The sequence below is a fragment of the Hemitrygon akajei genome, chromosome 15 (assembly GCF_048418815.1).
Source record: "Hemitrygon akajei chromosome 15, sHemAka1.3, whole genome shotgun sequence".
Classification (NCBI taxonomy): domain Eukaryota; kingdom Metazoa; phylum Chordata; class Chondrichthyes; order Myliobatiformes; family Dasyatidae; genus Hemitrygon; species Hemitrygon akajei.
The window spans coordinates 29,038,094-29,058,687 of NC_133138.1; the positions used below are offsets into that span (position 1 = coordinate 29,038,094).

Genomic DNA, 20,594 nt, shown 5'->3' on the forward strand with positions numbered 1-20,594 from the left:
TATTTAATATTTTCTTGGCTATCTCCACTGGCATTGTCAATCTGGAGTCAATGAGCATGGAGTCCTTAAATGAACATTGTTTAGTAGATACAAGTTACAGAAATTTAAGTGACAAACTCAATTAAGGAATTGGGGGTGCATTTCTGTAGCACCCTTAACAAGGCAATTTGCAACTAATGCTCGCATTTGGTGCATAACAAATTCACATAACGGCAGTCAATAACTGGATGTAATACTTGATGTAATATTTCTTGGGGAACAGTATTAGGCTTGGATACTGTGGAAAACAATTTTTGTTCTCTGTCGAGACAGTCCAGAAAAGGCTTTAATGACTCCTAACACAACAGCCAGTGTTGTTCCTCAGACCAATGCTGGAGGGTTAACCTTGATCAGGGGTTCCCAATCTGGGGTCTATGGACCCGTCGGTTAACAGGAAGGTTTTATGGCATTAAAAAAAAAGTTTGAACCCCAGCCTACACTCTTGTGCTGAATTCTCTGGAACTGGATCCCAAAACAAATATTTTCTGACACAGCACACGAATGCCAGCAAATGTTGCTGCAATGTTGGGGCTGAGGCATAATTCAGGATTGATTCTACTGTCAAAATATTCAAAAGAAATTTTTAAAAAATACTGCAGATGCTGGAAATCGAAAATAAAACCAGGAAATGCTGGAAGGATACAGAATGAGGACCCAGTTTCCCCTATCATAGATACTCACTCTGCCTCTCCCTCCACCTTTCCTGCAGCTGAAAGAGATTCTTTTCACTCCAGTCCAGCTATGGTGAAGGATCTTCAACCTCAAATGTCACCTCTGCTTTTGATTCTGTTTCTCTTTCCACAGTTGTGGCCTGATCTGTTCAGTATTCCTAATAATTTTGGTTATTCAATCCCCACCTTCATTTACCATTTGCTCAAATAATGTTAATTGCAGTTAAATATCAAACTATTCAGCAATTTAAAAAACTGAGAATTTCATTTCAAGGAAGCATAGGAGCTGATCCTCGATGACAAAATCTTCCTCCTCATTATCACTACCTTAGAATTTTTTCAAAGGGAACACGAGCCAGCCCCAGCACTCCATTCCAAACTAAATTATAAAACAGCAGGTAATGTGCCAATATTCTATGATGTGGCAATATTTAATTATCATCATCAGTGGTGGAATAAGCACAACAAACCAGAAGCAGCTGCTCTGTAATCATGAGGATATTCTGGCCTTCATTCTCCTCCAACCAAACATTGACAACAAAACAAATGGCATTTTCAATTTAGCTGAAAATGAATATCTCAGTTTCTTGTCAGCAGGACCAGAGTTGCACAGTGATCTGAATAACAAATGTTCTGTTTTTGAAGGGAAGCCAGAGAATGTGCAGTTGAAATGACTACCAGCCATTTGTTTGGAATAAAAATTCTCTTTTCCAAATTAGAATTCTTACAGTAAATTAAATTTGTTTTTGTTTAATGATGAATGGCTGGAATTTGTTAATTCTTTAATTCTCTTCCAAGTGGATTAAGTGAGTTTTATAATATTTGAATGAGGTTCCTGTAATAATTTCCATATACTGAATGCAGGATTAATGAAAGCACTGTTCAGCCTTGGTGCCATTCCATTAAAGTGCAAGGTCAAAGTGCACCTCAACACCACAGTACAAGATGCACAATTGAAATAAAATGTGGAATATCAAATAAACACAGCTTGCTAGAGCGAAACATTGTGGCTTTTGGTAGAAGCACCAAGATCACCCATTTTATTAATGAAAATTGCCTTATGTCACAGTCCCCAATATCAAGCAGTCAGTTGTGTAAAACTGTTATTTCACAACAAGATGCCAGTTAGGTGCTTTTTAAAGGAAATTAAGCAGTATTCTTTACTCACCCGGGGCTTGGCTAAGTCTTTAATTCTTACGATTTCTGCATCGGACAACACCTCATAGTATCGAACAATGTGCGGACTGTCCCACTCATCTTCCTCTTTGATGGGGGCAAGGAGCAACCGAGGATTATTGTTGCCATTGTGGTAACGACAGAACAGTCGCTTTTGTCTTCGAGCAGTCTGCAAGAAAGTAGTTTAATGAAAAAATTCCCTTTCAATTTAAGTGCAGTTTCAACATCCTTACCCTCTTCAAAACAGGAATTTCTACATCATGTGGCTATCCCCCTCACCAGTTGTTGGTACTAGTATTTAAAATATCATTACAGAATGAATAATTGATCAGAGAATGATACAATGCACTGTAGAAGCTGTCTATTCAGCCTTTCATCTCCAAGCAGACCTTTGAGAGCTGTTCAGATAATCCCTTCATATTGTTCCTTCCAAATATTTATTTCCAATATTCATCCAATTTACTACTGAATACTCTTATTGAAGTTGCTTCCTGCAGACTTTTCAGTTCATATTTCAGTACATATGAAATAATTCCTGACTCTACTATCCTCATCAATCTTTAGCCCTTTGCCACTTCCACTTACCACTGTTCAGCCTTGATGCCATTACATTAAAGTGTCAAATTATAAAATTATTATTTTTCTTGCAGTTTAACTTCCACAAAAAGTTCCAGTTAACTTTAACTGGCACTGAAAGCAGAGGTCATGAGCCAGTCCTCATTGGGGGATCAGAGGTGGTGAGGGTCTGCAACTTTTAAATTTCTTGGTGTTATAATTTCAGAGAACATGTCCTGTGCCCAGCACTTAGGTTCAATTATGAAGAAAGCACAGCAACACCTCTACTTCCTTAAAAGTTTGTGGAGATTTGGCATGACATCTAAAAATTTGACAAACTTATACGAGGGGTGATTGATAAAAGTTAGAAAGAGTCAATTTTAGAAAAGCTAGCACATTTATTTTTCAACATAGTCCCCTCCTACATTTACACACTTAGTCCAGCAGTCATGGAGCATATGGATCTTGGACCTCCAGCAAGTGTCCACAGGTGGGTGATTGATAAGTTCTTGGCCTAGGGTAGAAGGAGATGAGTTGTACAGCTCTCGTTACATACACATGCAGGTCAACTCTTTGCGTGATTCTGCAGAAAGTTTAAAGTGAATAACTCATCAGTGGTGATTGATAAGTTTGTGGCCCAAGGTAGAAGGAGATGAGTTATTAACTTCAAACTTTCTGCATAATCACTCAAAGAGTTGACCTGCATGTGCATGTAACGAGAGCTGTACAACTCATCTCCTTCTACCCTAGGCCAAGAACTTATCAATCACCCATCTGTGGACACTTTCTGGAGGTCCAAGATCCGTATGCTCCACGACCGCTGGACTAAGTGTGTAAATGTAGAAGGAGACTATGTTGAAAAATAAATGTGCTAGGTTTTACCTTAGGCCATGAATTTATCAATCACCCCTCGTATAGATGTGTAGTGGAGAGTATATTGGTTGCATCACAGTCTGGTATGGAAATGCCAATACCCTGAACAGCAAATCCTACAAAAAAGGATATGGCCCAGTCCATCAAGGGTAAAGCTCTCTGCATTAAGCACATCTACATGGAGCACTGTTCCAGGAAGGCGATATCCATCATCAAGTACCCCCACCACCCAGGCCATGCTCTCTTCGTGCTGCTGCCATTGGGAAGAAGAAACAGAAGACCCACATCACCAGGTTCAGTAACAGTTACTACCCCTCTATCATCAGGCTCTTGAACCAGTGGGAATAACGTCACTCAACCTCACTTGCCCCATCACTGAACTGCTCCTACAACCTATGGACTCACTTTCAAGGACCCTTCATCTGATGTTCTCAGGAGGAATGGAGACAGGCTAGCACTTATTGACATCAATGTATGTGGGGTTGAGAGGCTGAACAACTTTAAGTTCCTTGGCATACACATCACCGAGAATCTCACGTGGTCTGTACATACTGGCTGTGTGGTGAAAAAGGTGCAACAGCGCCTCTTTCACCTCAGACAATTGAAGAAGTTTGATTTGGGTCCCAAATCCTAAGAACCTCCTACAGGGGCACAATTGAGAGCATCCTGACTGGCTGCATCACTGCCTGGTATGGGAACTGTACTTCCCTTAATCGCAGGACTCTGTAGAGAGTGGTGTGGATAGCCCAGCACATCAGTAAATGTGAACTTGCCACTGTTCAGGGCATTTATAAGGACAGGTGTGTAAAAAGGGCCTGAAGGGTCATTGGGGATCTGAATCAACCCAACTACTAACTGTCCCAGCTGCTGCCAACTAGGAACCGGTACTGCAACATGAAGACCAGGACCAACAGGCTTCGGGACAGCTTCTTCCTCCAGGCCATCAGACTGATTAATTCATGCTGACACAACTGTATTTCTATGTTATACTGACTGTCGTATTGTACTTACTGTTTATTATAAGTTACGATAAATTGCATATTTAGACGGGGACGTAATGTACAGATTTTTACTCCTCCTGTATATGAAGGATGTAAGTATTAAAGTCAATTCAATTTAGACTGTATTGATTATTTATTTATTAGTAGTAGTCCTTTTTGTTTTTTTGTATTTTCACAGTTTGTCGTCTTTTGCACATTGGTTGTTTGTCCTTCCTGTTGGCTGAGGTCTTTCATTGATTCTTCTGTGTTTCTTGGTTTTACTGTGTATGTCCATAAGAAGATAAATCGAGGTTGTACATGGTGATATATATGTACTTTAATAATAAATTTAGTTTGAACTATGCCTATGCTTGTTTATATATAATCATCTATACATGCACATGCAATTGCTCCGTGAATTTTTCGGTAATTGTAGCATAGCCGATCCTGTATTTTTCAGGAAATGTCTCGGCAGCAGGTGCCATGCCACCGAATCTGGCTATTCCATAAATTATCCTTATCACTAGAATGCCTGTAATCCATTTAGTCTGAACTAATTTTTAGGTAGATGATGGTGATTCCTTTGTTCTTCGCCTTTTTTTTCTGTTTGTTCTTTGTTCTTATAACACTTAATAAAGGCCAAAAACCAATAAGTTTCATGCCTCATTCTTGACTTCCAAAGAACCTTTGGATCACAAAATCACCAGGATCCAACAACACTATTCCTACTGTCCCCTTCCCCCTCCTGGCCTATCTCCATCAACCCTATTGTCTAGATCCATCTATTGTCTGGCAGCTCTTTCTCCACCCCTTCCTCTGCCTGTATACACTGGCCAATCTTCCCTGCATGTTACAGTCCCGAAACAACAACTGCCCATTCCCTTCCAGAGGCGTTGCCTAACTTGGAGTTCCTCCAGCATTGTGTATGCTGTTCCTTTTTAAACTACACTTTTACTGACAAAAGTCATCACTCTGTGTTATTGAGCTTCCTACCACTTAGCTGAAATACCTCTCAAAAAGGCAGGAGCCATTCACAAAATTCCCTCCAAGAAAGATGTGCTAGGAACGCAGTCAAACCTTTATCAAAATGAAATACAATTTTCCATAGTTCACTCTCAAACATGGCACAAATAAATCTCCTTCAAAAATTTGTTTTCCTTCAGAACTTCAAAAGTTCCAAACATTTTCTCAACACCTATTAACATAGACTTTACTTTCAAAACCTGTATAAAGTACAGTTATTAAGGTAATAAAATCTTAAAAGAGATGCTATCAATTCCAACGAGATATCACTGGGAAGCTCTGTCAGAATCAGCATCTGAATCCGGTTTAATATCTCTGGCATATGTTGTGAAATGAGTTAACTTTGCAGCTGCGATACAATGCAATACATGATCATATTGAGAAAATATTGAATTACAGTAAGCATATATGTATATTAATAGTTATATTTAGTTAAGTAGTGCAAAAACAAGAAATTTTAATAAAGTAGTGAGTTAGTGATCAATGTCCATTTAGAAATTGGGTGGCAGAGGGGAAGAGGGTCCTAAATCACGGAGTGTGTGCCTTCAGGTTTCTGCACCTCTTTCCTGGTGGTAACAATGAGAAGAGGGCATGTCCTGGGTGATGGGGGTCCTTGATGATGGAAGCTGCTTTTCTGAGGTAACACTCCTTGAAGATGTCTTGAACACTATGGAGCTACTATACATGATGGAGCTGGGTAATTTTACAACTCTCTGCAGCTTACTTCAATCTCGTGCAGTGGCACCCTCATAGCCAGTCAGAATGCTCTCCATGATACATCTGTAGAAGTTTTTGAGTGTTTTAGGTGACAAACCAAATCTCCTTGAACTGCTGATGAAATACTGTATAGCCGCTGTCTTGCATTCTTTATAGCTGCATTGATATGTTGCGACCAGGTTAGATCCTTAGAGATATTGTCACCCACAAACTTGAAAATGCTCAACTCTCTCTACTTCTGATCCCTCTATGAGGATTGGTTTGTGTTCCCTTGTCTTACCCATCCTGAAGTCCACAATCAGCTCTGTCTTGGGTAACTTGACCAGTTCTTAGACTATTAAGGTAGCTCAGGCAACAAGATCTTACTGTGCACAGTAAGCAAATTCAAGCCATCTTATGAAACTCCAATATCTACTATATCTACTACTGCAACCTATCAGAAAATAAATGATATCCTTATTTGGGAAGCTATCCTAATTCTGCTTAATGTCTCATCATCATTATGTGCTGTGTCATATGACATAAGCAATCATAGCCTCCATACCCATGATTGTTCTCAACAATTTTTTCTACAGAAGTAGTTTGCCATTCCCTTCTTCTGGGCAGTAACTTTACAAGATGGGTGACAACAGCCATTATCAATACTCTTCAGAGATTATCTGCCTGGCATCAGTTGCATAACCAGGACTTGTGTTATGCACTAGCTACTCATATGACCATCCACCACCTGCTCCATGTCTTCATGTGCCCCTAATTGGGGCGAGGAAGGGGGGACTAAGCAGGTGCTACATCTTGCAAGCTGATCTTCAGGCTAATGGAGGGAAGGAGCATCTGACACTTCCTTTGGTAGAGACGTATCTCCACAGTGCCACCCATTTAAAAGTCACTTGGTTAGTTACAACTTACCCAATGGTGAATTGCAGGCTAGTGGAGGAAAGCAGTGCCTTATACCTCCTTTGAGAGAGACATATCTCCACCCACCACCTGAGCTTAATGTCTAATTCAAGAAAATCTTAACTTGCAAGGAATAAATCCCATTTTTTTTTATGCACAAGCATAAATCAATTACAAACACAAAAGCAATTCTATTGTATGACACAGAACAGTTTCCTTTTCCAACTATTTTGTCATGTTCTTACCATCTTAATTCCTTCCCCTCGGCACAGAGCTTCATAAGTGTCCCGCTCAGGTAGGTAGTCAACTGGTGGTACATATTTCATATCCTGAGATTCAGAAGATTCTACATCTGACTCTTCATCATCTTGCGTCTGTTGTCTTAGTAGGCTATTAAAATAGCTGAGGTTATTCTTGGCTCTCAAGTGTTTTGGATCTGAGTATGGAGGGAAGTAGTAAGATAGCATTAAATAATAAATCTTTTTAAAACTTTAGTTCAGGAAATAAAATTGATAAAGCCCACACAAATGGGATTAGACAGCAACCAGCATTCAGTGCCACACTTATGGGCACCAACATAGCATGCCCACAACTTAGTAATCTGATCTGTACGTCTTTGGAAGGTGGGAGAAAATTGGAGCACCAAGAGCAAGGGTTCCCAATCTTTTTTATGCCACGGACCTTCACCATTAACTGAGGTGGGGTGGACCCCAGGCTGGGAACCCCTGACCTAGAGGAACCCCAAGCAGTCATGGGGAGAATCCAAAAACTGCATTGAGGCAGTGGAGGGAAGCAAAACTGAATCTTACAGCTTGGGCTGCAAAACAATTGCACTAACTGCTACACTAACAGACAGTGGTACAGAGGGACCTGGGGTTCAAGTCCATTGTTCCCTGAAAGAAATAACTTGCGCTGATACGGTGGCGCAGAAGGAGTACCACATGCGTGCTTTCATTGGTTGGGGCATTGAGTATAAACCCTGAGGAATCTTGGGGCAGCTGTATAAAACTTTGTGCTTTTCTGGTTTCTGCATCACAAGGAAAGATGCGAAGGCTCTGGCCAGGGTATTCACCAGAATGTTTTCTGGAGTGCTGGAGACTGAGCAGTGACCTACCTGATAGATGGACATACAATTATGAGAGGCAAAGATAAGCCAAATAAACTCTTTATCCTACAGTGGAAATGTCAAAAGTTAAAATCAAAGTACTTTTATTGTCAAAGTTGTTAAGGATTCAACAACAATAAATGTATGAGTGAGGCAGGGTTTTTTATAACAAATAACACGTTTATTAAACACTGAAAACAAACCCCCCAAAAGTAAACAAATCACTAACGTAACCGGAAATCAGCTGCTGTGCGGCAGCTTAAACAGTTCTTAAAGTGATAAAGCTTAAACAGTTCTTAAAGCGATGTTGCAAAAACAGTTCTTCAAAGTGGTATTGCAAAAGTTCAAAATGCTTACAGTCCATTAAAGGGAGAGACTTTTTAAGACAATTTAAGTTCTCTTTCACGTCGTCTTGCTTCGATTCCCAGTTGAACTATTTTTCCCACGAAGAATTTTACGAAGATGAAATGTAATGGCTTAAAGGCACTGACCTTTCCTTTACAAAACTGTACTCAATCCTTTCTGCTATTCACAGGGATTAACATGAGCACAGTCAACGAATTCCTTCTGAATGAGGATCAAACAAGGTCGAACCTGTTTCACCGTTGAAATCGACTTTCCTCGATCTGTTAACTCCCGAACTCCAATCTTCACTCTCCACTGATTCTCAACTAGCAGTATTATAAAGAAACTGCTGGCAATGACCTTTTAAACTTTAGGCATTAGATAAAACTCCATCTTTCAACTAAACTGCGTCATAACATTAAATCACGCAGTGGCATGAAGTCAACATGGCAAATCCAGCCACGAACTGCCCCTCCTCACAGGGTGGGGTCCTCCTTTTATACCCTGTAAAAAAAACCTGTCACATGACCTCTACTGGCGGGAAAATGACATCACTCCACCATCACAAGACCATTACCTCGTCCAGTATAGCTTCAACCCCTGTCACGTGACAAGTACACCACTGTCACGTGTACGTAACAAAGTACATACTTACAGGCAGCCAGAAAACAAAGAAACCCAATAGAACGCATTAAAAAAAAGACCATCAAGCATCTAAAATGCAGGGAAACAAAACAAATTGTGCAAACATCAAAACTGAGGAAACAAGTGAGGTTCACAAAAGTGAGTTCACAGCCACGAAGCAGGTATCACTGGATTCTTAGTTCAGGGCAGAGCTCAGTAAACCTCATGGAGCAGCTAGCTCAAGTGGCCTGTCCCTCGCTTCCTGCCCCAGCACACTGATCTTTTCAATCTGACCCGATGCTTAAATCATCCAAACCTCGGGCTGTTCCTCACTTTTGGAACCAGGCCTGCCACTTCTATAAGCCCTCGATTCTGCCCTTACTCAACTTTTCCAGTTTGGTCCTGCACTTAAACTGATTAAACCTTCGTCCTTTCCTTACTCTCTGGCCCATGCTTGGGCCCTGCTACCTTGACTCTGCCTTACTGCTGCATGCCTCGCTTCAGTTCTGCTGCATCAAATTGCTTCCATCTCCACTCCAGCTGTGGCCAAACACTGGCTCATTCCCTGCTGTAGGGCCCGGGCCCTGTCACATCATTTTGGCCCTTACATGCTTCACTCCAACCATTCTGCACCTTTGAGACTTCAGTTCACAGGTCTTATAGGCAGTTCAAAAGATCATAAGACATAGGAGCAGAAAGATGCCATTTGGCCCATCGAGTCTGCTCCACCATTCAAATATGGCTGATCCTTTTTCTCCTTCTCAGCCCCACTCCCCAGCCTTTTCCCCGTAACCTTTGATTCCAAGTGCAATCAAGAAACTATCAATCTCTGCCCTAAATATACCAAACAAACTGGCCTTTACAGCTGCCTGTGGTAACAAATTCCACAAATTCACCACCCTCTGGCTAAAGAAAATTCTCCACATCTGTTTTAAATGGACGCCTCTCTATCCTGAGGCTGTGCCCTTTTGTCCTAGATTCCCCCACCATGGGAAACACCCTTTCCACATCTACTCTGTCTAGGACTTTCAAAATGAGAAAGGTTTCAATGAGAGAGCCCTTCTTCCTTCTAAATTCCAGTGAGTACAGACCTAGAGACATAAAATGTTCCTTGTATAATAACAGTTTCATTCCAGGAATCATCCTTGTGAACCTCCTCAGAACCCTCTCCAATGCCAGCACACATTTTCTTAGATGAGGAGCCCAAAACTGTTCACAATACTCATGGTGAAACCTCACCAGTGCCTTATAAAGCATCAGCATCACATCCCTGCTCTTATATTTTAGACCTCATGAAATGAATGCTGACATTGCATTTACCTTCCTCACCACCAATTCTACCAGCAAGTTAACCTTTAGGGTGTTCTGCACAAGGACTCCCAAGTCCCTTTGCATCTCAGATTTTTGGATTTTCTCCCCGTTTAGAAAATAGTCTGGACATTTATTTCTACTACCAAAATGCATGACCATGCATTTTCCAACATTGTATTTCATTTGCCACTTTCTTGCCCATTCTCCTAATCTGTCTAAGTCCTTCTGCAACCTACCTGTTTCCTCAAAGCCACCTGCCTCTCTTAGTATCTTAGTATCGTCTGCAAAACTGGCAACAAAGCCATCCATTCCCTCATCTAAATTATTGATATACAGCATAAAAAGAAATGGTCCCAACACTGACCCATGTGGAACAATGCTGGTCACTGGCAGCCAACCAAAAAAGGAACATTTTATTCCCACTCCCTGAATCCTACCGAACAGCTGACGCTCATAAATTGACAGTAATTTCCCTGTTACACAATGGGCTCTTAACGTGATAAGCAGACTCATATGTGGCACCTTGTTAAAGGCCTTCCGAAAGTCCAAATATACAACATCTACTGTATCCCCTTTATCTATCCTACTTGTAATCTCCTCAAAGAATTCTGCAGGTTTGTCAGCCAAGATTTTCCCCTAAGGAAACCATGCTGACTTTGTACTATCTTGTCCTATGTCATCAAGTCTCTAGAACCTCATCCTTAACAACTGACTTCAACATCTTCCAACACACATGAATCTGACAGATCATCCTGTTTCTACCCTCAATGGCAAGTGGCACAGACAGTAATCCAGAAATTACTATGCTGGAGGTCCTGCTTCTCAGCTTTTTGCCTAGCTCTCTAAATCCTCTTTTCAGGACCTCTTTGCTTTTCCTTCCTATGTCATTGGTACCCAAGATCAAGTGTAGTATCCTTTGGGACACGCAACAATCGGAAGGCGGAGAAGGTTTTGCGCTGAAGCAGGGGTGGATCCTAATGCTGATTGGCTCCCAATCTAACACCTCTTTCCATCGACGATGACAGCGGTGAATAAGATGGCTGCAGACAACAGCGTATTGGCCCGAGGCCCGGGCATCAAGAACACTGTCCGGTTGACAATGCGGTGCAAGAACGAGGGCAACGACTTCATGAGGGAGACCTTCATCCGGAAGGTCTTGATGGACTGCTGTGGATTTACAGCTGACGACATCTACTGTGTCCAGAACTTCGACGTCACCTTCCGGCAACCCGCAGGGTGGCAGAAGCTGCTCCAGCAATTCCAGGAGAAGGGGAGAGAGGCGCCGCTGTCGCTGCTGCAAGCACAGCCCCTCTTTGCTGCCGCCCAGCAGGAATGAACTGTCACCGTGCAGATGTTCAACCTGTACGTGCCAGTGGTTGACGTCCTTACTGTTTGCATTTGGGTGCCTGTTTTATGCTCATACGCACATAAAAGAATCCAATTCAGAATGTTTAAAATAATATTTCAATGTCACAAAAGAAGTTTTAACAAATGGGAATGGTCAGGCATAACATTCCAAATATTCCCCAGTAGGTCGTGGCAATGCTGCACCAAAACAAAGGGACAACTATAAAGTAAGAAATCACTGATTAAAGGTAGTTAAACAGAGGAAGGAAAATGAAGAAATGCATTGAAAGGATTTTTTTTTAACTCGTTACCATTTGGCCCCTTTAAAATGCTGGATATCTTTTCAGCATCACCTGTACTTTGTTAACGATCGAATGATGACTCATTCAGTATAGAATTTAACCAGAACATTTCTTCATTGTTACCTGGGTATGTGCTAAATATAAAAATAAGACTGAAACCTTCTGAACCATCTTGTCAGGAACGGGGGCAGGATTGGACCCAAATGCAGGACGCAGGCACTGAAGTACTAGGGGTAGGACAGGATGGGGATGCCATGGCATGCAAGGGGTAAGGCAGCTGGGGCTGGATCCTGGAGGTCCGACGAGGCAGGGCAGGAGGGTCCCAGGGTTCCGACGAGGCAGGGCAGGAGGGTCCCAGGGTTCCGACGAGGCAGGGCAGGAGGGTCCCAGGGTTCCGACGAGGCAGGGCAGGAGGGTCCCAGGGTTCCGACGAGGCAGGGCAGGAGGGTCCCAGGGTTCCGACGAGGCAGGGCAGGAGGGTCCCAGGGTTCCGACGAGGCAGGGCAGGAGGGTCCCAGGGTTCCGACGAGGCAGGCAGGAGGGTCCCAGAGTTCCGACGAGGCAGGGCAGGAGGGTCCCAGAGTTCCGACGAGGCAGGGCAGGAGGGTCCCAGAGTTCCGACGAGGCAGGGCAGGAGGGTCCCAGAGTTCCAACGAGGCAGGGCAGGAGGATTTCTCATGGCGGGCCGCATGGATCCCAGGCAGGGCTGCCTCCTAGGCAGAAACACAGAGGCCTGGGCCAGTCGTGGACACCTGGGCTGGTGCGAGGCACAACCCTTAGGGAGCAATAGATGGAAGAGGCAGAAACCCCCGCAGGCCAGCGGCAATTCGGCCGGACCTGCCCGATGGAGGTAATGGATAGGAAGGGGCAGAAACCCCGCCAGGCAGTGGCAGTCCGGCCAGACCTGCCCAACGGAGGCAACGGGTAATAAGGGGCAGAACCCCCACCGGGCAGCGACAGTCCGGCCAGACCTGCCCGACAGAGGCAAGGGATCAGAAGGAAGCTGGGTCCAGGGTGAGCAGCAGGACTACCATGATACACAGGTAAATTAGGAAAGGCAACCGACAGCGTGGCAGCGCGAGCAAGACAAATAAGGCTGAACAGCGGGACCAGCACACAGGAGAGAAGCAGGGGAACAAGACCAACCAGATAGAGCATCTACAGAACAGTCCAGCAACCAGGGCAGAGCAGGATTCCGAGCAGGGCGGCAACGAGGGCAGAACAGGATACAGACAGGGTTCAGAGCCGACGGCCCAGGTACAGAGCGGGTTAAACTGGCTTCAGAGCAGGACGACCCCACAACTAGGCTCAGTTCCCGAGCCCCTTATAAATACCTGCCCCCTAATAGGCAACAGGTGTACCTCCTTAAGCCAAGATGATCCAATGGCTCCATGTGACAGGAGGGCTGGCTACAAGGCCCGGAGTCCAGAGTCCGTGGACCGGAGCAAGACCCGGAAGGCGGTCTCTGGTCCGGACCCCAACACATCTCTACATCAGACCACACTTCCTTTGCTGACGTTTGCTGTCAGTGTTCTACAAATTTAATCCCATCATTACACCATGTTAAGTAATATATCTTGGACGGATACAGCCACTCAGAGGATATATTTTTTTCCATACCATTCTCTGTAAATTTTAGAGACTGTTGTGTGTGAAAATCCTAGGAGATTGGCAGTTTCAGAGATACTCAAACCACCCCATCTGGCACCAACAATCATTGAACAGTAAAGTCACTTAAGTCAAATTTCTTCACAATTCTGATGTTTGGTCTGAATAACAACTGAACCTCTTGACCACATCTACATATTTTTATGCATTAAGTTGTTGCATTGTGATTGGATAATTAATTACTTGCATCAACGACCAGGTGTACCTAATAAAGTGGCCACTGAGTGTACACGCAATTACTCATTTCTGTCAGCTATAATTTCCAACACTGACCTTTCTTAATCAAACCATCCCAACTCAAACTTACCCTTTCACCATACCAAACCCCCAACCTGCAATTTGACCCACCCAAAATCCTTTGATGAAGCACATGAAGGACAGGTCTTTGATTGGATAAAGCTGCTTCCACAGCAACCACTGCAAAAGGCTTCTGGTCTGCCAAGCCTGCTACTGAACAACTCATGAAAAAAGCTTTTGTTGGTCACCTTGCAAAGGCTTCTTAGTTAATCATTGACCAAATTTGGAATATTTCTCATACGGGAAGCTAATTCAAAAGAGCAAAAGCATCACAAGGTCGTCAAAGCTGTTTAAACATTATCTAAGATCAGATTTTGCAACTCTTTATGCCTGGGAAGGTTCTACTTAAACGCCTCAATTTGCCCTTTTCTCCTGCTGTGAGCAAATCAATACTCACATTCTTCTACGGATATGCGGTAGACAGCATCCTAACATGCTGCTTCACTGCACTGTATGGAAGTTACATTGTGGTGGTCAAGAAGGCTTTACAATGGTAGTCAAAGATGCCAAAAGCATTGCCAGCACCAGCTACTCCCCATCAAGACAATAAACAGTATACAGAAAGATGCCGGAGAAAGGCCATTAACATCATGAAGGATCCCACCCACCCTGCTCACGAACTGTTTCTCCCACTCCCATAAGGGAGCAGGCTGCCTGGCATTCATGCAAGGACCACCAGACTCAAAGTAGCTACTTCCCCAAGCAGTAAGGCTGATCAACACCTCCACCCACTAACACCCCCCACCACTAGTACTACTTTATCAGTTCCTGTCAGTCACTTTATGTACAGGTAAGGTGACTTACACCTTAGACAGCTTACAAGAAGTAGAAGCAATACAAGAAAAAATTGGGAGAAGTGCACATCATAAACACGAGAGATTTCTGCAGATGCTGGAAATCATGAGCAACACATCCAAAATGCTGCAGGAAGTCAGTATGCCGGTCAGCATCTATGGAGGAAAGAAACAGTTAACACTGTATCGGCCTGAAGTGTCAACTGTTCATTCCTCTCCATCATTGCTGCCTGACTTGCTGAGTTCCAAAGTACATCATACTGGATTTTGAATGTTCATCGCCCTCCTGAATCCCCAACCTGACTTCGCCTAACCCATTTCCTTCGGTGAAACACTTGAACGACAATGCTTCGACTAGATAAAACTGTCAATGTAACCATCATTATGTAAAGTTCCTGTGCTATCAAGCACATTTGACCAGCTCTGACAATGCTGTGATGTTCTTGCTGTTTTACAGTATTTCTTTTGTATGAGAGGCATGCAAGTGTAAAATTTAGTCATAAACACAAGAGATTCTACAGATACAAGGAAATCTGCAGATGCTGGAAATTCAAGCAATACACACAAAATGCTGGTGGAACACAGCAGACCAGGCAGCATCTGTAAGAAGAAGCATTGTCAAGGGTCTTGGCCCAAAACGTCGACAGATTCTACAGATGCTGGAAAGCCAGAGTAATTGAGTGTTGCTAAGGATGCCCGCAGAGAAAGTATCTCAGGGTTGTATGTAGTGACATGTATGTACTATGATAAGAAATTTTACTTCAAACTTTTGAACTTTTATACGCACAAATGCTGGAGAAACTCTGCAGGTCAGGCAGCATCTACGGAGAGAAATAGCCTATATTTTGGGCTGAGACTTTTCATCATGACTGGAAATGAAGGCAGAAGAAGACAGAATTACTAAATATTAACAGAAGCTAGCAAAATTTGCTCAGTGCCATTGTAAACTTTTGGAAATCACCCCTTAATACCCAGCAGCTCCAGGACAAGCTGGAGAGTTGGCAGTCATACACAACATTTTTCCAGTCCACACTGTCACATTTGCAGTGTGCTTGCTGCAGGGAATTTTCTTTCAGTAATTGTTCTTTTTTTGTGTGTGTATTCAGGTCCCAGTCTTCTAATTTGAGCAATGGAACATCCATGACCACATGACCTATTTTCTCATTTCCTCACCCAATATTAAAGTTTACAATGTTTTGGCAGTCCCATTTGTCAGCGTTATAGGTTCATCAACTCTCTCCAGACGTGTATATAAAGAGGTTTGGCTGTCATAATGTATATATTACCCACTTGTTTTTAGTATTACAATAAATCTGTATCTCATTAAGTGACCGCTGGCTAATGTAACAGATTGAACTTTCGTCAGAAATTTGAAACATTGGTAAATAACTAACAGTACTATATATTAAAAAGACAAGTGTTGATTCTAGAAACACCACGCTATTCCTGTTAGTCTAACACTATCATAATGCTTGCTGATAAATTATAAACTCAATGTCACTGCTGGATTAGTTGTACAATTTTATGCAGAGAGTGGTGAGTGCATGGAATGGACTGCCGGCAACGGTGGTGGAGGTGGATACGATAGGATATTTTAAGAGACTCCTGGACAGGTATATGGAGCTCAGAAAAATAGAGGGCTATGGGTAACCCTAGGTAATTTCTAAAGTGAGGACATGTTCAGCACAGCTTTGAGGGCCGAAGGGCCTGTTACAGCTATTACAGCTTGGGACGTTCCGGATTTCAGAGTTCAAATCCAGCACTGTTCTGCCCCTACATCCCCCCCCCCCCCCCCCGTGGAATATGCATGTTTTCCTTGGGTCCTCCCGGTTCCTTCCATAGTCCAAAGACGTACCAGGTCGGTTAATTAGTCGTTGTAAATTGTTTCGTGAATAGGTTAGGGTTAATCGACGTTGTGGGGCTGCTGGGGCGACATGGTTCGAAAGGCTGGAAGGGCCCACTCCATGCTGCATGGTTAAACAAATAAATCACTAACTCAGTAACTGTACCGTTGTTGAGTTTCTCCGATTGGGAGTATTAGTTCGGGAACACCACAATAACCCCTGCTGACAGAAAAAGATTTAGGATTAGCTTTATTTGTCATGTGTGCAAAATATTTTGAAACCTACAGTGAAATGCAAGTGTTTATTTCAAGGACCAACACAGTCCAAGGATTATCCTGGTTCAACCTTCAAGTGTCGCCAAGCTTCAGGCAGCAACATAGCATGCCCACAACATACTGATTGTAACCTGTACGTCTTTGGACTGTGGGAGGAAACTGGAGCACGTGGAGGATACCTACACAGTCACCGAGAGAAAATAAAAACTTCTTTCAGATTAGCAGCGGGAATTAAATCCCCATCAGTGCTGTAAAATATTATGCTAATCAGTTACTCTTGCTCTTACCAGCAGCTATCAGGCGCTTTGTCAGTTTGATAGCACGACGCAGGTCCCCCATCTGGTATACAGAGTAGCTGAGATAGTCCAGCACTTCAGCCTTGCTGACTCCACCAGTCTCTCCTTCCTCCAGCTGCCTGAGGGTTTGCTCCATCCACAGAAGGGTGTGGTAGTAGTCGCCGTCATTATAAGCGACCTTTCCCAACTCAAAGCAGTCGTCGACTGAGAGTGAGACCAGGTCTTGTGTGCCTACAAAAGAACGTTGACAAATGGCGAGATCAAGGCTAATAACAGTAGCAAACTTATACTAATAAAACACTTCTAATCTGATAAAACATAAACAAGAAATGGCTAGTAAAGTTCTTTTATCCTATCGTGAGAGATCAGACCCTGTAGACTTCAGATTCAGGAAGTTACGAAATAAACTTGGTGAATGGTCTTGAATTCAACATGAAAACTCAAGAATCAGAAATAAAACAAGGTTTATTGTCACTGACATAATTCATAAAACATTGCAGTACAATGCAGGCATAACAAATTACAATAAGTTACAATTAAAAAATGTAATGCAAAAGAGGAATAGGCAGAGTACAGCTCACGAGTTCACGGACAGTTCAGAAATCTGACGGCACAGAGGAAGAAACTATTCCTAAAATATCGACAGAGGGTCTTTAGGCTCCTGTACCTCATCCCTGATGGTAGTAATGGAAGTGTCCCAAATGATGGAAGTCCGTAATGATGGATGCTACCTTCTTGAGGCACCACCTCTTGAATATGTCCTCGATGGTGGCTTATGATTGAGGCTTATGCACATAGACTACAACCCTCTAATGATTCTCTGCATTGGCACCCCCATACCAGACCATGACGCAACCAGTCAAAATCTGCAGAAATCTGTATAGTTTTGGTGACATACTGAATCTCCTCAATCTCCTATAGCTGCTGACCAATGTTCCCTCTAATTTGTAATGAACAGTGTGCAAATATCTTGAGCTGTGCAACTTTTTTGTCCAGTGACAACAACACGTACATAGATATATTCATTTTAGCAGCGAGCAAAACTCTGTCGATAAGAACTTTGATCTCCTCTGGGTTTGATCGGTTTTGCTCTTGTTCTTTTGCACTGTCACTGAACATACATAGCAGGCCTGTAGCGGGTAATGAAGGATTTTCTCGCCAGAGTATTTGTACACTGTACATATCTGAGTTGCTTGCCGAATGATGCTTTAAAAAGTCAAGCTTTTTCTACTGTTTCATTAAGTCATTCCGCTTTAAAAGAACTAGCCTTTCTTTTGCACTTCATTCACTTTGATTCTGCGGAATTTGACACAGTGAAACAATGACTTCTTCAATAAAAGTAGTACAAGTAAGCCAGTTCAAAAATCTGCAGACAAATCATTGCAAACTCCATGTTGTCAATGCCGTCTGCATCAGAAACCGGAAAAGGAAACGTGCTTGTGTATGATCATGAAATATACTTAACATGGCAATGAGGTAGAGGGCAACAGCCTCTTGTGCGCAGTTTAAGCTCCTTGTGCGCTGGTAGCAAACGATGTGTGTATGCACACACGCACACCTTACAGAGAACATTGCCGCTGATTGTATCAAAACGTTTGGCCCAGGACAGATCCTATGCAATGTTGATGCCCAGGAACCTGAAAGCTGCTCATCCTTTTCACTACTGACCCTTCAAAGAAAACCGATATATGTTTCCCCTGACTTTGCCTTCCTGAAGTCCACAATCAATTCCTTGGTCTTGCCAACTTTGAGTGCAAGGCTGTTACATCAACACCACTTGACTAGCCTATCTATTTCCCTCCTTTACACCTCCTCGCCACCATCTGAGAATCTGCCAACAATAGTAGTGTCATCAGTCAATTTATAGATGGCATTTGAGCTCTGCTTAGCCACACAGTTAAGAGTGTAGAGAGAACAGAGCAGCAGGTTAAGCATTCCTGAGGTGTGCTGTGCTGATTCTCAGATTTATTGTCACTGTCATAATTCATGAAACTTGTTGTTTTCTGACAAAATAGCATTCAAATCTGTAGAACCATAGAACAGTACAGCACAGAAACAGGCCTTTTGGCCCTTCTTGGCTGTGCCGAACCATTTTTCTGCCTAGTCCAACTGACCTGCACCTGGACCATATCCCTTCATACACCTCTCATCCATGTACTTGTCCAAGTTTTTTTTAATGTTAAAAATGAGCCCGCATTTACCACTTCATCTGACAGCTCATTCCACACTCCCACCACTCTCTGTGTGAAGAATCCCCCCCAATGTTCCCTTTAAACTTTTCCCCCTTCACCCTTAACCCATGTCCTCTGGATTTTTTCTCCCCAAGCCTCAGTGGGAAAAGCCTGCTTGCAATCACTCTATCTATACCCATCATTATTTTATATACCTCAATCAAACCTCCCCTCAATCTTCTAAACTCCAGGGAATAACGTCCTAATCTATTCAACCTTTCTCTGTAACTCAGTTTCTCAAGTCCCGGCAACATCCTTGTAAACCTTCTCTGAACTCTTCCAACCTTATTAATATCCTTGTAATTCAAGTAAACCAGATGAAGGTTACGAGCAATAAGCTGTATCCACAGCATAAACCATATTATAGTATCGCAGATCGTAGCAACGCGGAACATGATGTTCTAGGTACCTGGCAGCCTGCCCTTGGAAATACTATCCGAATCCAGCCTGTAGGTGTCCTGGAGACGCATGAGGGCTTTTGCTGCTCCACTCTCGTCTTCATCCGTGGGAAAGTACTGTCGCTGAATTGACAGATTAGCAATGAAGTCTGCAGAAAGAAATAGATTAGTGAGAGATTCCAGATATGAATAAACAGGTTAAGTATGTGCTGGCGACAGCATGCTGGTGACGCCATGCTTCTGGTACCAATATAGCACGCCAACACCATATGCCTCTGAATGGCAGAGTCCCTTTTCAAAATTCGTAATTTAATTTTTACTTTTATTTAGAGATCCAGCATGGTAACAGGCTGTTTTGGCCCAATGACCCCAGCCCACTCAATTAAAACCACGTGACCCATTAACCTACTTACCTGTACGGCTTTCAAATATGGGAGGAAACCAACCCAGTCCCAGGGAGAACATACAAATTCCTTACAGACATCAGCGGAAATTGAACCGATGGTTGGCAGTGTAAAAAAGTTATACTATCCGCTACACTACTGTGCCATCCATTTTAGCATTTCATAGAATAATGAACTACAAGAACATTAAACCAGGTTTGTTAGCTCTTGCTTTTTATTAGGAGACCCTGATGGTAGATTTGGAAGATTGGTCCATAATGCTGGGTAAATAAATTAAAAACATGAATAAGGCTTCACAGAAGCCAAAGCTCCTCACAATTGGTTTAAGAATATGATTTATTTTATTTAGAGATACAGCGCAGACCAGGCTCTTCTGGTCCAACGAGCTGTAACATCCATCAACACACATATTTATTACTAGTTTA

At 42.9% G+C, this 20,594-nt stretch overlaps 1 protein-coding gene across 10 annotated transcripts in view; it reads right to left on the reverse strand.

The window, feature by feature from the left end:
- LOC140739238 (prolyl 4-hydroxylase subunit alpha-2-like) overlaps positions 1–20,594 on the reverse strand; it is a 146,976-nt gene that overhangs the window by 55,184 nt on the left and 71,198 nt on the right. For all 10 annotated transcript variants that reach the window (XM_073067348.1, XM_073067346.1, XM_073067349.1 and 7 more), the window contains 4 exons: positions 19,777–19,914; positions 17,128–17,367; positions 7,174–7,364; positions 1,879–2,055 (listed from right to left, as the gene is read on the reverse strand). In XM_073067348.1, coding sequence (XP_072923449.1) covers positions 1,879–2,055; positions 7,174–7,364; positions 17,128–17,367; positions 19,777–19,914 — 746 coding nt within the window. The remainder of the gene's footprint in view (positions 1–1,878; positions 2,056–7,173; positions 7,365–17,127; positions 17,368–19,776; positions 19,915–20,594) is intronic.